General features: G+C 34.7%; 1 protein-coding gene and 1 long non-coding RNA gene across 2 annotated transcripts; both read left to right on the forward strand.

Annotated features, from left to right (window-relative positions):
* The first annotated feature begins 1,270 nt into the window (after positions 1–1,270).
* Positions 1,271–3,062, forward strand: LOC119636182. The gene is made up of 3 exons (XR_005247131.1): positions 1,271–1,949; positions 2,015–2,540; positions 2,612–3,062. It is a non-coding gene; the product is annotated as an uncharacterized LOC119636182 (long non-coding RNA).
* Positions 3,063–6,012: 2,950 nt separating this feature from the next.
* Positions 6,013–10,871, forward strand: LOC119636293. The gene is made up of 6 exons (XM_038031596.1): positions 6,013–6,087; positions 6,859–6,932; positions 7,719–7,922; positions 7,986–8,241; positions 10,141–10,597; positions 10,672–10,871. Exons 1-6 carry the CDS (start codon positions 6,013–6,015, stop codon positions 10,869–10,871), a joined length of 1,266 nt encoding a protein of 421 aa, XP_037887524.1.
* The last annotated feature ends 5,325 nt before the right edge of the window (positions 10,872–16,196 follow it).

Below are 16,196 nucleotides of genomic sequence, written 5' to 3' on the forward strand. Positions count from 1 at the left end.
CTAAAACAGATGTAGGAAAACTGATAAAGACCATTGAACAGCTTTCCTAATATTTACAAAACGTCAAAAAATATTGAAATTTTACATATTTTATAACCATTTTGATACCATCCACTGACGGATGGGAGTATAGTTATAGTATTAGTATTAATTATAATTAGTATTAGTTATAATTTAATTGTGGTGGACGTTTCAATAGAGGCGGGTATGCAGGATTCTACTCCCGCCGAATATAACTTTCTTACTTGTTTCGCTTATGACCATCCGAACTCGTCTATCATTCATTTTGCCTTCAATTCGCTTGCGGATCTAGAAAAACTAGTAAAGAACACAATCGAACCGAATGACGGGAATAAAAAGAAAAGATGTGAGTATTACCGGCATTTCTTATTACCTTCGATACTTTAATGGTCACATCATTCTGTTGCTATCATTTGCTAGTAAAAAACGAACCTGCGTCATAACAGTCAGGCGAGAAAGGCACGCTGTTTGTCTCTTATAAAAAGAAGCTGGAATACATTGCGCAGCGTCCCAGCATTTAACAAAGTGTTATCATCACGCAATTATCACAAAGCTTTTTGCATCGAAATATACGTCGATGTATACAAAAATTCGATTTTAGAAGGTTGGGTTGGGTTGGTGGACTCGAAATTCAAAGTTCTGATTATATTCTTTATCAAACAATCTGTGCGTGCGGACACGTCCGATTTGGGAGCACTTGATTTAAGTACTTGCGAAGAGTAGCCCTGGATTTATAAATACATTCAATTTACCGCTTTCCCCAAATTCAAAACTTCATTCAAAAATCCGCAACAAGAAACGTTACGCATACCATTTGGTTTTCTTCCATTTAAGTCGATGTTGATGACAAAACAAAAAAAAATAAATAAATAAAAAGAAATATTTTATAAATTCTGGCTGCTTCTCTCCTTCATATCCATAAATATCATTTTAATTTAATACAATTTAAAAAAAAAAATCCCTTTGTTCTTGTCCTGGCGTTTACATTGCGACTATCACATATGTTTAATGATTAATCTTTTGTGCATTTTGGACATATGCGCCAAGCAATGTCTGCTATTTAAGTGCAAGTTAAAAAAAAAAAAAAAACAACAACAAAAACAAAAACAACACAAAAAAAAACATAAATGTGTTTATATAATTTTTATGTGCAGAGGTTGAGGCTGTTGTTGTAATGTTTTCATTTATTTAACCGACATCCCGGATGCATATTGACGAAAATAATAAAATTATATTTCTCCCTCTTCGAGTTATGTTCCCCTTATCCCCTATATAGGCGAACATGTGCCCTTAGTTATATTACTATTGTACACATATGGTTGATTGATGATTACTTTGGTCTTGTTGTTGATCTATGTATGTTGTATTTTGCATGCAAAAATTCTTTTGATATAAATTGAAAGAAGAAAATTAAAAGAGAAGGAGAGAGGAAACGTTTGTAAATAGTTTTGCTTGAGAACTATTTTTGCACTGATTACAGTACAGTAAGGAGGTACTGTTTAATGACTCTGTTTACAGTTAAATTTCTTTTAAAATCTTTATAGATTTCCTTGACATTAAAAACGGCTAAAGTAATAATTAATTGTCGTTTTAAAGATATCCGACGATGATAATCATCATCTCCGAAGCATATTAATAATAAGGAAAAGCTATTATAAAAAATAAACTAAGTGAAATGTTACCACAACCGTGCCCGTAAAATAGTGCAAAAATCATATAATCGATTATAATTTAAGCTAAAATTTTTATAGCCTTTCCTTGAGAATACACGCACATGGAAAATATTTCATCAATTAGTGCACTTTTCACAATTTATTTTGCTGACTCTACATAATCCTATGTTGCTTCACTTTATTTTTCTTTTCTTGATTATGGTGATTAGTGAGTGTGCTAAGAGAATAAGTGTAATTTTTAAAATGTTCTTCACGGTAAGTTGAATGTTTATTGGACGAAAAAAAATATTACAAAACATTTTAGTCAAGTTTTTTATTAGCCAGCACTCTTTCCATCTTTCTTATCTAATATAATTTGATGTAAAAAGTTCGTGTCGAATCAGTGATGAGTTGAAGTTTTCGGTATCACCACGAGAAGGGAGGCATTCCTTAAACACACAATAGATTCTTAATTGGAGTGTCCATTAATCAAGAACACAATTTCTTAGATTGGATGTGGTAAGATAATTCATTCCGTTTTGTCTGGGCAGCATATCTAATTTCTGTGTGCCTAACTTTCACTGAGACGGGTTTGCACTACAGAGGCAAGTGTTGTCGGTCACTTTATCAAGTACTTTTGTGATTATTGTGCCTATATAAGTGATCAACTCAATTATTTAACCTTGCGTTCGATTGTTAAGAATCATCTAAAATATAAGAAAAGTGTATCGAAATTTTGATGAAAGAACGCTACGATATTTTTCTTTCTTTTAAGATAAATTTAAGATTGACCTATGCTCGGCTGGACGTTTTGAGCGAAAATGTATGTCATTCATTTATTTGGTTGCGTGAGGACCAAAGTCACGTGTAGGTTAAGGCCAAAAATCCCTAAACCACTTAAGTATAGTTACTTAGTTATTTACTTTATCTATCATTAGCCCAACACGATATAATACTGCACTGTCGAAGGAAAGGGGGTTAGAAAAGATGTGCCAGCTGACCTATTTCCAATGTGGTTAAATTGCGGACTGGCGAAACCAATCAGAATATTTCCTTCATCTTGACTGAACCGCCGTAGACATAAAGCATCATCGACCGTCCATTCCATCCAACAAAAGATCGTTTCAGTTGAATATGAGTATGATTTCAGCCGCCAGATTTTTATTTAACTATCTGAAGCCATATATATATTTTGCTTAGTGAAGTAAGATAGTTTAATATAAGGAAAATGGATTAAAACATCAAAGCATATTGAAATTCTATTTGTTTATATTCGGTAGAGGAATATTAACAGCAGGTAAGGATGCTAAGAAAAGCCGCTGGGACTAATCGAGCATTATCTGATGAAAAGATAAATTTTTCCGCTGAAGAAAAATTTAAAGCTTCTTACAGTTGTTTTGTTAGTTAGCTCTAGGGACAAATATTGAAATCTCTGTAAAGCAAGATCCAGCAATTGAAGCAAATATGTCGAAATTGATGTAACTCTGCATAGAATTGCATTTGTTTGCGAATTTTTGTATCGAAAGCGGGAAAGGCATCTCTAACACTGAATTACATACATATTAGTACGCGTTAAAAACGTTTAATAAACTCCTTATATGTGATAATCATTTAACAATATTCGAACGTGCATTGCCATGTGCAACAGGGAATTGTGCTTAGGACATATACAGGAAATGTTAAGTATTTCTATCGATAACGTAGGCATGTAAGGAAGCGACCCAATTTATAAATCAATATATCAATATGTGATAATACGTATGACGTTCGCTCTGCTTTTTCGGCATATACTCTCAATGATATAAAGGTTCCAAAAACACTTACCGCTCCAGCCAACCTATATATAAACATAAGTAGAGAATACATACAAGCGTACGCATGTCATTTAAGAAATTTCATTCATATCATTGTTTAAGTAAACAAAAAATAAAAAAAAAAATAAAAAACCCACATGCATATCTTTCCATATTCAAAGAAATTTTTTAGAATTGTTGTTGAGTCAATATTTAGTTTCGTCATTTCATTCAAGAAAACAAAAACAAAAAAAAATTTGACACTTAAGGTAATGTTACACTTTTCTTTATATGAAGTATCACGTACACGCATACTTATATATATATGGATATACAAATTTTTGAGAGATTATAAGCGTTTTGTGTGTTTGGATTGACATACCGATGTACGTGCCCGTGCTTCTTTATCCAACATTAATCATATTTATTTTGGTTTGCGACTCTATCGCGGTAGCACTTGTCACAAGTCGTTCATAAATAAAGTTTTGTTATTATTGTTGTTATTTCTCTTTTAAGTGATCAACAAGGTTTTTGTTATTTATTTTGTTTATTTCAAATTTTTTTTTTTTTTTTTTTTTTTTTTTTTTGTAATTAGTTTTACCAACGGAAATTGTCAATAACTCATAAACGACTCAAAATGTTTAGCGTTTTTCTAATTATAAGTAATAGCAGAGACAATGACATAAATAGATGTTTCAAGATCTTGTACAAAATTGAAGTTAGGAGAATCTTAGGGACTTTTCATAATAACAGCAGTAATTAGCATGTGATGATAAACAAGCAGGGAAAAGCCAAACGAGAGGAGGAATATAGAAAGAGAGAGAGAGAGAGAGGAAGCAAATATTTGAAGAAATTTTTAAAAGCTTTTGCTATGATCTCTATATCAAAGTAAACAATTTTTTGCAAACATATCATTTCCCTAAACTATGGGCGTGGAATATATTAAATTTTTAATTCCATTGGCATCACTCAGCACTCGATAGAAGAACGAAACTTAATGAGAAAACCTACAGACTTCCTATTTACCTCCACAAAAATGAAGATTAAACAAGTTAATATTTTATGTTATGTGAAGACTCCATCAAATAATAGCTTGTTTTTATATCTATCTAAGACGAGGAGTGATCAAAACGTTTCAATCATTTATCAATCCGAAGGGGACTTAAGAGGCTTCATAAAATATCCATATACTTACAAAGCCTCAATTTCCGAATCGGTCTAGTCATGTCCGTCCGTCTGTATTTTTGTTTGCATGTCTACACCGTCCCCAATATTAAGATATCGTTTTCAAATTTACGAAAAATTTTGCAAGTTTTTACAGACAGATATATATTGAACAGGGACCAAGTCGGGAAAGGACACATCTGCACTGTAGTGTAAGTTGAAAACACTTTCTTTTTGAAAGAAATAGATCTTTTGCTCGCCGTTTATAACAATTGCCATAATAAAATTTCTACACATATTATGCAGATCAAAAATGAAAAAGATCGTCCAAGCTCACTCGGTATCATATATTACCAGGGTTTCATTTTTGTCGGGTTGTTTTTTTTTTTTTAATATAAAAATAGTGAGTACCAAAAAAATTCGACCCCATCCACAGAATATCGTTTTCTTACTTCTTTCATTTATATTCTTATCAAAATTGTATCCGTTTAAATGTCCAAACATAAATCGGCATTGTGCTAACTTACTATAAACTATACCGCTTCTGTTACAGAATGTATTAAGTTTGCGCGGATATATGTAGCGCTCAGAAAGACTTCAACTGGACCAATCTTTTATTATACTGATCGATTCAGAATCGTTCGCGAAATCGAATTAAACTTGCCTATCTGTCGGACGTGCGTCTATATATTTTTGTGCTTAACCTACACAAACGGGTGTTGGCCCAAGGACCGTAATCCTTTGAAAACGGATTGGATGGGGCTATTTTTACTATCGTAAACACTATTAGCTTTTGAAAAACACATCATTCTTAGCCTTGACTTTCAAAATCCTTCGCAATAAAAAAATAGAAATACAGAGAATTGGTCGCGGCTTGAGCACGTGTAATAGGAGAAGGATTAATAGAAATGGTATGATTTGCATACCAACACGCAACTCGAACGAATCTTTATCGAATGCGCCACTACTCAGGACAAAAAAATGGATACCCACAGCGGAAGAAGCTTCTGAAATGGTTACATTGAATTTAAGCCGACACCCTCGTCGACATGTATACCAGCGATATGAAGTGTCCGGTGAGCTACACTCGGCGACGAGGAAATGTTCGAAAACGAATCACAACACATCGCGGTGACCGTTAACGTGTCACAACATTACTTACATTACATTACAAATCGATTGAATGCAGTTCAACTCGGGCAGCAGCTCCGGGAAGTTAGAATGGCCAAAGTCAAACGGTGAACGACAACCCGAAAGTAGCCTAACAGCCAACAGACCACCAACTTTGCCAAAATTGATCTCAGCCCACCGACATGCACGTCTTTCGTTCGCTCGATGGACCAATGGAAGGCAGTACTGCAGAATCTGTCTTGATGGTAACGATGGACGGGCCAGAGTCTACTGATGACCCTGTGAGCATGTCGTACAATTTTGAATCTTTGAAAATGTCTCATATGGTAATGCTTTGGGGAAGCATATTACTGGAGACAAAAACCGAACTTGCTTGTGTTCGTCGCAGGGCCCAACAAAGCTCGTCAATTAAGGAATTGGTTTCATGGAGAAGCATTGTGTGTTTTGCAAAAGCTAACATTGTGTACTTCAGTTTAATTTTAAGTTATGGTTGCAACCTGAATGTAATTTAACAAATATATGGTTTTGCAGTAAAAAGTAGGGAGTGTGCAATCTTTTTGCTCTTGAAAGTAGTTGTACAGTGTACGGAAATACTTCAGGTTAATTATGAAAACGATAAACCCACTATTACGTTTCGCGTATGTGAGCTCATATTTGCTTAAATTGCTTCGTAAAAAAGGATTAAAGTCGCTTTGGCGAGAAACGTGATAACTGTTTTTCGTGCCAAAAGTTCGCTGATTTCGACTTGGACATGTGGTTTCAACAAAATTGTGCAGCCTATACAAAACCAATTTATTACCAGAAAACTTCAGTGAACTTACAATCTCTAAAAATGTTTATATAAGCTTGCCGCGAAGATCGTATGATATAACTGTATTGAACCTTTTACCGACGATTACATTGGCTTACTCCAATGAACGACAAACAAACTCTCAACGACCTTATTCATCAGAATTATTCGCGTTGCTAGTAAAATAATAGTAGTTTTATGTGGAAAAGTGCAAAAATTTTATGTTCCAGTAACGGACTTTTATGGAAGCCCGGAGGCGGCCATTTACGTGAAATCTTTTCTAATTAAAAATGTTATATTCCGACAGCAAAACCGCGTTAAAGTCTCGGATGGCAACATCCAGACTTGCCTTGAAGAACCTTCAAACGTTGAAGGAGCTAGGTAGGCACAATGAAGTGCACCTAAGACGGGCACCTGGCCTATCGAATGTTGAAAGCAGTGAAAGGGTTGACTGTCTAACCAACAAACGCGCCCGAGGGGGCATGAAACGTCCTGAGCCTTTCTGGGGCGAGCCAAGAACCCACATCAATAGGCTGTTATCGCAATAGGCACAGAATAAAGCGGACTGGCAAAAAGATTCATAAAATTTCCAATAGGGCATATGCTGGAACTAAGGAGAAGCGACCTACGTTTAGCCATCGGCCTCCACAAGGGCCATAATAGCCATAGATAGCATCTGAAAAACGTGGGTATCTTTGATGCCGATTCAAGCAGTTTCTGCCAAGGGACGAGTGAAACGCCCTATCATATTCTGTACGAATGTAACAACAAATGAAAGACATGTCTATCTGAAGTCCCTCTTCTTGCACATAATCCTACAATTACAAGTTACTCCAAAGATATATGTACAACAATATCCAAATATTTACAAAAGCTTTTCCAAATTTTCGATAGAATTGCTTTGAAAAATTGATATTATATGGGAGTTCTTGTTACCAAATGGTGCAAGCATTAGTACACATTGACTTTCAGAGCACAGTGCATGTCAATTTCGATTTGTTAATTTTTTATGTTATTCATAAAAAAAATTGGTTGAGATAAAATTCAAGCGTTTGCCGATCTATATATATAAAATAAAATTGTATTTTTTAAATAAATTTGAGCTCAATACTTATCAAGCAATGTACCAAAAGCAAATGTAAGTATCGATCGAATTTGAGGCCTAAGCATTTTCACTTATTTGTTTCATGGATTTATTCTACATATACGTGAGAATGATTTTAGGTCCCAAAGAAAAGTTGGCGGTAATTTTGTGAATGCAAGTGAACCTGGCCAAATAAATTTATTGGAAATTAGTCCTCGCATAAGCAATAAATTCGACCATAACGATGCTTCAACTATCGCATCGAAAGTCAATTTCATCGGAGACTCGTGAGCTGCTTCATAAATCGGTTGAAATGTCTTGTGACATTTAATTTTTTTTGTTTTTTATAGAAACACGACATTAACGGATGAACCGCGTGCAGTGGCCGTTTCGGCAAATGGCGAGAAGCATTCTATCGACCTGAATGATTTAAAAGAAAATATAAGTAACTCGTTTGTCGCTAGTCAATCTACGCTGGAAAACATCAGTGCTATGTCTGTACAGGATTCATTTCCATCAATTAGAATCGATGGCGCGACGGAGCACTTATATCGACCTGTGTCGAAGTGTCATATAGATAGCGCGAAGCTGCTTAAGAAACAGATGGTAAGACGATATAAAATTGACGATAAATCCTGAAAACACCAATCGTTTGATGAATGATTAAGGTTTTATAACCATTTCTGATGATATTTAAATATCGTCGTATAGCGACTCAACATTTTGTCTAACCATTTGTTCTAATTTTCGATTTTCCAACTGACTTTTTAGTTAATCTCATCAGTGCCAAATTTTACAAATTGCTTAGTCACTACATTTGAATATGCTCTTAATAATAATTTTCATTTGCGAAAAGAGCCAAGTAATGCGATTTGTTTTGAGCAATTTCCGAAGCCATCCCCTTTGGGGCGAATTTGAGGAATTTTGAATTCCGAGTCCGGCTCGCATGTTCGATCAAGTTTTCAGGGCGAATTCTTGGTTTGGAGCTGACCTCTTCAGATCTTAGTCGAATTTTGAATCAGAGTTGGACTTAACACTCATAGCATTTTGTAACCTTCAATCATTGCATTGTATTCCTTTGAACTCAATATCCTCTAATAAACATAAAACATTTAGAACGGATCTTCACAATCAGGCGATTCTTGCTCGGGTGAAATTTTAACTGTCATCTTTCCAGGATTGCATTCTCAAACTTCTTTTTGAAATATACAGGAGCAGTTTTTTCCCAAACTGAGATTTTTTTTTTCTTTGTTAAACAATAATGTCAACATTCCACCCAACTTGTCGTACGTAGATATTGTCGTTAGCCTAGCGCTACGAGCCACTGCTGTTTCGGGTCGAGAGAAGTAAAATAAGTTCTTCTTCTATTTCCAACGCAGAGACTAAAGTATTAACTTCGATTTTATCCTTTATTTATAGCTTGCAGTTGATACAGGGAGCTAAAGGCAGGCAGACGGCGCTAGATAGTGCCTAAATCCACCATTTCTTATACCCTCTAATCTAATCCTATTCATTTCTTCTACTACTTTAATAATTGCTCATGATGCTATTTGTTCAGTTAATATATATGTAGTTAAAAAGCTATTCTATGAGATTCGATTTATAGCTTAAGACATACTAGCTTTAATTCCCACCTTGTTTAAAGTGTTTTCCAAGTTGATTCATAATTAAAAGATTACTAGTCTCGATTTGTGTGCATTTTCGCATCTTACACCGCATTTACAAAAAACACTTCCTAGACAACTTCTTCTATTAAAGCTGATTACTAGGCAGTATATTTTATGCCGCGAAAAAAAGTGTTTTACAAGGCTTAAGCAGGAATCATCGTTGGTGCAAGGGTCGAAGGTTTGGTATGAATAGGAGTACAAAAGCTACAAAGAAAAGAAACAATTTCATATCTTTTAGTTCGATTCTATCACTCGCGGTCTTCTTAAACACTTTCTGCTCTTTGGGTGGTAGATTTTATGTCGCGAGAGAGTTCTATTGCGAGATTTGAGCAGTAATTTATATCCACCTACATATCAGTATTTTTTTCTTCTTGTTTTAATACACATTGAAGTTACAGCAGTTACAGTTTCAGGTACAAAAGGAAGGTTAAGTAGTTTCCACAACCACTCAGCGGGGCTTGTTTTAGTCTGCTTAACTTCCTGGTCGCTTTGGGTTCGTAAGTATTTTTTTTATTATTATTTACCATGCTTTCATAAAGGAGGACCAACGATGTCAAAGACGACCTGTTGTTTTGTATTAAGCAGGGTCCAGAAACCGTTAGAAACCGATTTTTCCTTCTTCGTCCCAACTGTTTCTCTTCAATGATCGCTTAGTTTCGCTAGCCGCAAAAAAAATTTCTCATGCTTTCTTTATTATCGCGTCTTCCCGCAAGCAGGTAATGTGGTATTCTTTCCTTATTTATATCTAATATCTTCTGATTGATGACTTACCGTAAATTGAATGAAATCTGAATTCATTTTTACATCTGTTTTAATTATATTTAAAATTATTCACTAGTCGTCACGACGACACAATAATCAAAAGCATCGCTTGATTTGCACTCCCCGTAACTTGGATCGCTTATCAGGATCACGTATTAAAAGAGACTCATCACAGCTTCAACCAAGAATTAGTACGACAAATGTTCAGACTCAAACGGGTGCTGATACCATATTAGTATCAAAATCGATTCAGGCCTCGAATTTAACGCAAGAGAAATGTACCATCCCACCGACAACAACAAAGCAAAGACTGATTTATACGCAAGTTAACCCGGAAAACACACATGTACCCCATCATAATGGCAATGAATATGGAAGATACGAACAATACAGCGAACCGCAAAGGAGAATAACAAAATCACCTTTAACGCTTCCGCCAAGAACTCGAACCCCTTCTCCACGCAGACCAACCTTAGAAAAGCCTTTAAGACCCTACGGCAACAAGCATTCAAATTTAAGTTCCAGTTATTCAGGTAATATAAGCCGATTGGGATCAAATAGTACTAGAAAGATTAAATTTGAAAACTTTAATAATTTTTTTCCTTAGAATTACGTGCTATAGCTTCTGGAGTTACATTGATAACCGTAGTCTGGTGGCTACTTTCTACAATCTTTCAACTGGGAGGCATTAGCAATTTCATGGATAACGTTATCTATCAGATTCGAACATTTTATTTTGCCGATGAGAAGCCAAAGACAAAAGTCGAACTTCTTTGGGAATTTATAGCAAATTTTTGGCCTTCTTAAGGCAAGAAAATCGCACGTTACCCGCACGACTTTCAGAAATATTTTAAATCATATTTATATTTATCATCTTTATTATTTATTTAAAGAATCTTACCTAAAGAAGAGAAAAAAAGCAACAAATTTTATATACTATCAGTGACCTAATGAGTGGCCTCATTGAGGTTAAGTGGTTGGTTGAGAGTGCAATAGAGAGACGAAAGAAACAACAGTATATATGGGATATAATTACAAATCATGATCGCTACTTTATTATTTCACTTCATTTCCCTTTTACAACATATTTAGAAACATTGAAATACTGATCTTATTGTTAATGGACGACAGGCAGCTGCGATTGCCTTTGCGTAGCTATATAAAGAAATGCCTTTCATTGTAAAATCACCGTTTGTTAGTAAACTATTGAATTGAAAACGCTTAGCAGCGCTCGTCCGGCCTGCGTAGTGTAACGGAAATAAACACTCGTCATAAGCGGATATAAAGGCGTTATCAGTGACTAACTGTCAATTTCATATATGTAAACATTCACACCGCAATAAGTCAACGGAAAATTTCTTCAATTTCCATCGATTTAGATTTGTTCTGGGTGCAGGTTGCAAGCAGATTGAAACAAGCCCAGTAAATTTAAACGGAAGGAATTTCAAAAACTTTGACATTTACTGCCCGCAGCGTTAGCGTTATGTTAATCGTTATACTCATAGTAGTGGTAGCAAGTTATTCAACCGGCTTTGGGACCGTAACGTATCATGTTAGAAATTTTAATAAAATGTGAAGCAAAATTAATTGGCCTCACGCGATAAACCCTGATGAAATTCAACATTTAGTTTGAACCTGTAAAACCAGCCCACACAATTAGATCAAGAGTCTGAATATCAATTTACAGGTAGAACAGAAAAATTATTAGATTTTCCACGAGGAGAAAATTTTCGGTCAAAAATAGTTTTCAAGTAATATATTTGTATTTTTCCTTCTCAATGCCTCTATCCCAAGCTTTGCTATGACACTTGATGGTGTTAATATTGGTGACACGAATTGACTTAAAATGTCATTTTTTGGCCATTTGTTGCAAGAGTTGTCCAAAATGCACTGTTGCAGCTCGAACGGGAAGTTCTGCCACACACACAGACATGGCGTTTCGTGATTACCGCTTGCTTGGCTGGCGGGCGGGTCCGCAAAGTTAAAAAAGTGCAAAAATGGGACAGTGGGTGGATTGCTGCCAAACCAATAACAGTTCTTTTGGCCATGTTTTATGTTGTAAATTGTTGTAGAAAATGATTGAAACTATTTTGATTGATTGATTGTTTGCGAGTGAAAAAGTTATCAAAATATTTCCAAACACCTAATAATGAAATTAATAATAATAACGCCTGAAGGGCTCATCGAGGGCTACCAATATGTAGTGCTATGGTGCTCTCGCAGTATCCTAAACTTAATTATGTTCGCTTTTCATCGCCGCCTCCCCTCTCCGCGCTTAACAACTAGGGAAGAGACTAGATGACGTTGTCTATCACCTAAAAAGGGATGAATTTGTCTGGACATAGATTTAGAGAGAAGGAGAAAGGTGAAGAGAAGTGGGAGAAAAAAAACTTTCTAGTTTTCCTCCCAGTCCAGTTCTTATCGCCATTCTCTATCTAATGACAAAGATATATTCAGAGATATATAAGATGCCAGGGAATACTGGCCGCTCACCTTTTGACATTTCGGCAAAAAAATATCGCTATAGAGTATAAATTGTATTAGACCAAATGTATATAATTACCAAGTACTCTTCTTTGCACATCATTAATACATATCAACTCTGTCCTAGATCATAGGGTTGCATTTTTTCAGATTTTTTTGAGATTTTATTTATTTTATAAAAAAAAAAGAAAAATTTTTCAATAACTAAAAGCAAACAATGAAAAGGAAAAATTGGAAGGAACTAGGTACTATGTTCTACACAACGCTGTGGTGACTTTAAGTAAATGAAAACGCTCAAAACAAATTTTGAAAATGTTCGCTAAATCGTAAGACAAAATAATTATAAAAGTCTTTCTCTTGTGACCGACTTAGTACATTCTCTTCGATAGTATTTGGAAAGTTACAAACTAACTACAAGTTACGTGAACGTCAAAAAGGAGAAAACCGAATGACGGATTGGTAGAGGGAAAATGAAAAACACGTAGGCACGTACATATCTTAAGTATTTGTTGAATTATCTTTAAATTGTAAAAAATTTACTATAAAGTTTTTATTAAAATTCATCGAAAGTGTGGATTGAAGAAATGCAATAAAGAAACCAAAAAGCAAATTTACGTGCATGTAAATATAAGCCTGAATCACGTTAAGAATCGTGAATAATATTTATTCATTTATTTTTTATTTTTTTTGCAAGAACTGCAGATAACACCATGAAACAGATCAGCAGAACAAGAAAAAATAAACAAGTTGAAAAAAAAAGAGAAAAGAAAAACATTCACAAAAATGAAATTGTAATGCGCATGCGTTCACTTCTTTGCATTGTATACATATGTAGATGCGAGTGATACGTAAGTGTAAATATCAACTTGAAAAACTTGTTTCTGCGCATACCGAAAAGAATATTTTTGTTGCTGAAGTTCTACCATTTGAAGCCCTACAGTGGAGTAGGTCTTTACCAAATATACCTTTTTCCATGCATTCTCATCTCATCAGAAATTTCAAAACTGTTAACAGCAAAAATTGATACTCGGCTTATGGGGAATAAGCTTGATCCTCTTCTTTTTTTTTTGTTTAAGCTCAAACCAATTTCGTCGAGTTTAAAACTGCGAAACAAACGCAAAAACTGAAATGTACTCTAAACCATGCCCAAGCCCTCTAGAGAATAAGCTACTCTCTGACTATCATTAAAATAACTCGAAATATAACTTGCATTAGGTTTTCACTTAGAAGAAAACAGTTCATCGTTATTGCTCTCTATATAAGGAATTTTCCACGATTTACCTAAAGTACATATCTACAAAATTTCTTACATGATTAAGACTTTAACTTAAAAGTACAAAAAAATTGAATTCTTTTTTAGTAAACAATTCCCGATTTAATTAAATGCTACCAGCCTAAGTGGCCGAAGGCGAGGAATCTCGACTAGCAACTCAATGTTGGGTTCGAATCTCAAGCCTTAGATGCTAGTGCTTTTGTCAAGTTAGTCTTAGACTTTATTTCTCTGGCGAAATTAATGATAATAATAATAATTAAATGCTTTTACAGTTTTGTTTATATACCTACATATATTTACATAGGTACATATATATATATATATATATATGTCATTGTTTTTGTTCTCTATTATTGTTATTATTGCTGTTCTTATTGCAATTACGCTCATTATTATCGTCATTACTCTCAATACTGTCACTATAATTTATTTATACCAAGGAAATGGAGTCTTAGATAAAAGTAAGATAAGCATTAAGGGCTAAGGTTTCTTTTTTTAAAACAATTAAATGATTAACTTTACACGTTCAATAATGTCGAATATTTCGCTAGCCTAGCGTACGTCAGGTACTATCAAAATTTCCATACGATTAATCCTACCTAGAAGCTTTTCCCTCCTTTTATCCGGGGCAACTCGTCAGCAATATTTTAATATAAGTCCCTGAGTTATGATGTTACGGATAACCATTCGGCTATGTTCATTATTCTAGTTTTTTACAATGAGGCTTTCCCTTGATTATTCATCAATCAATTTGTTTATTAAGTCATAATTACTCATAATATAGTTTTTAGTCGAGAGCAAAGAAATTATCACAAGGCCCAGATGTATTTTAACAAATTTCAATGGAAATTATTTTTAAGGCAACAAGCACTTCTTTTCTTCACCACGTGGGAAGTCCTTTCTCACTTTTCCCGGTCCATTGGAGTTGAAATCATTTGATTTCATCTAAGACGCCCATTTCTCGTCGTCGGTCGTCTTACTCTTACTACTACTTACCTAACTTATTTTAGCAGTGAAGGTATGAGAGGACAAAATGAGCTGGTGACTTTGCCCCTCACAATGTTAAATTATGAAATTTTTTCGATCAATTGAAAACGGAACGATCGATTAGAGAAGCCATGACAAACTTTTGCAAATACTTTGATTGGTTTGATTTTCTGATCTTTGATTGTATAGAGTGGTGGAGACAGCTAAGGATTAACATAAAGGTAAAGTAACGTAAATTTTTTTTACTATCTTGCCCTCTAATGTAATTATTATATAGTGAATATATGTATGCGTTTTGTATATATTTTGTTTTCACTTATACATATTATCACTTATCCTATAAACTGTTTACGAATAGATAAAACCAATTGAACCAATTGAAGCTAGTGCGTTCTTATGATGCAAACGAAGCTTCATCGTCTGACATCTGGCGTCAGACAATATGCAGCCATGTAGAACAACGTTGAGCAGTATCAGACGACATCAAATAGTCGTAAACAATTATAGTCGCTTTTATGTTGAAAGCGATGGTACTAGTTCGTCAAGACTCCATTGCTTTTTCTTAGTGTGAACGAAATTTTCTCAATCAATATTTGCAGCTGCTAATAATACTGAATCCAAAGAGCGAACTGCTCGTTGTCTCAATTTATCAGTGAAGTTAGTTAGGGAGAATTAAAAAATCAATAAATAAGAAAAAAGAAGAGGGAACAAGATGTGGGCAAGCTTCCCCCTAGTTAGCTGCTACCTTCCAAATGTTTTTTGCAATATCGGAAAACAAGTCATCATTTTAAGCTGTTCACAAAAAGATGAATTTTTCTGTTAAGATTAGGAAAATGCAAGCATTGCCACAAAAAGGCTTAAGCTATTGATTGCGACGAGTGATACTGTGAAAAAGCGATAAGTGATACTGTTGCGTAACGCACATGAGAGGGAAGTAGTGATAATCTAAAATCAGTGTACTCGTCAGTCCTAGACGAATCATACAATATTCGTAGAGTCGGGCGGAAAAATCATTTCATTGTCTTCGTGCATGTTTCGCATAATTCGTATCAATTTTTTCGCTAGATTACGATAACTCAAGCTCATCGTCTGAAATAGAGATGTCAAGAATGCTTCATTCTCTAGCGGACAATCATAGCGTATTCACTCGGCAGGATTCTGCAGCAGGTTTTTTTCTTTTAATTACACAAATATCCGCCTGAGCGGCCGAGTAGGCAAGAGCCTCGACTAACAATTTCAATGGTCGTGGGTTCAAATCGCAAGTACGGTAGAGTTTTTAATAAAGCCCGAAAGCCTTAGATGCTAGTGCTTTAAGACTTTGAATCTTAAAGTTTATTATGTGGCTAAATTTGTAATAAAAATAGTAATGATAATAATAAATTACACGA

The sequence above is a fragment of the Glossina fuscipes genome, unplaced genomic scaffold, assembly GCF_014805625.2.
Source record: "Glossina fuscipes isolate IAEA_lab_2018 unplaced genomic scaffold, Yale_Gfus_2 28, whole genome shotgun sequence".
In the NCBI taxonomy this organism is placed as follows: Eukaryota; Metazoa; Arthropoda; class Insecta; order Diptera; family Glossinidae; genus Glossina; species Glossina fuscipes.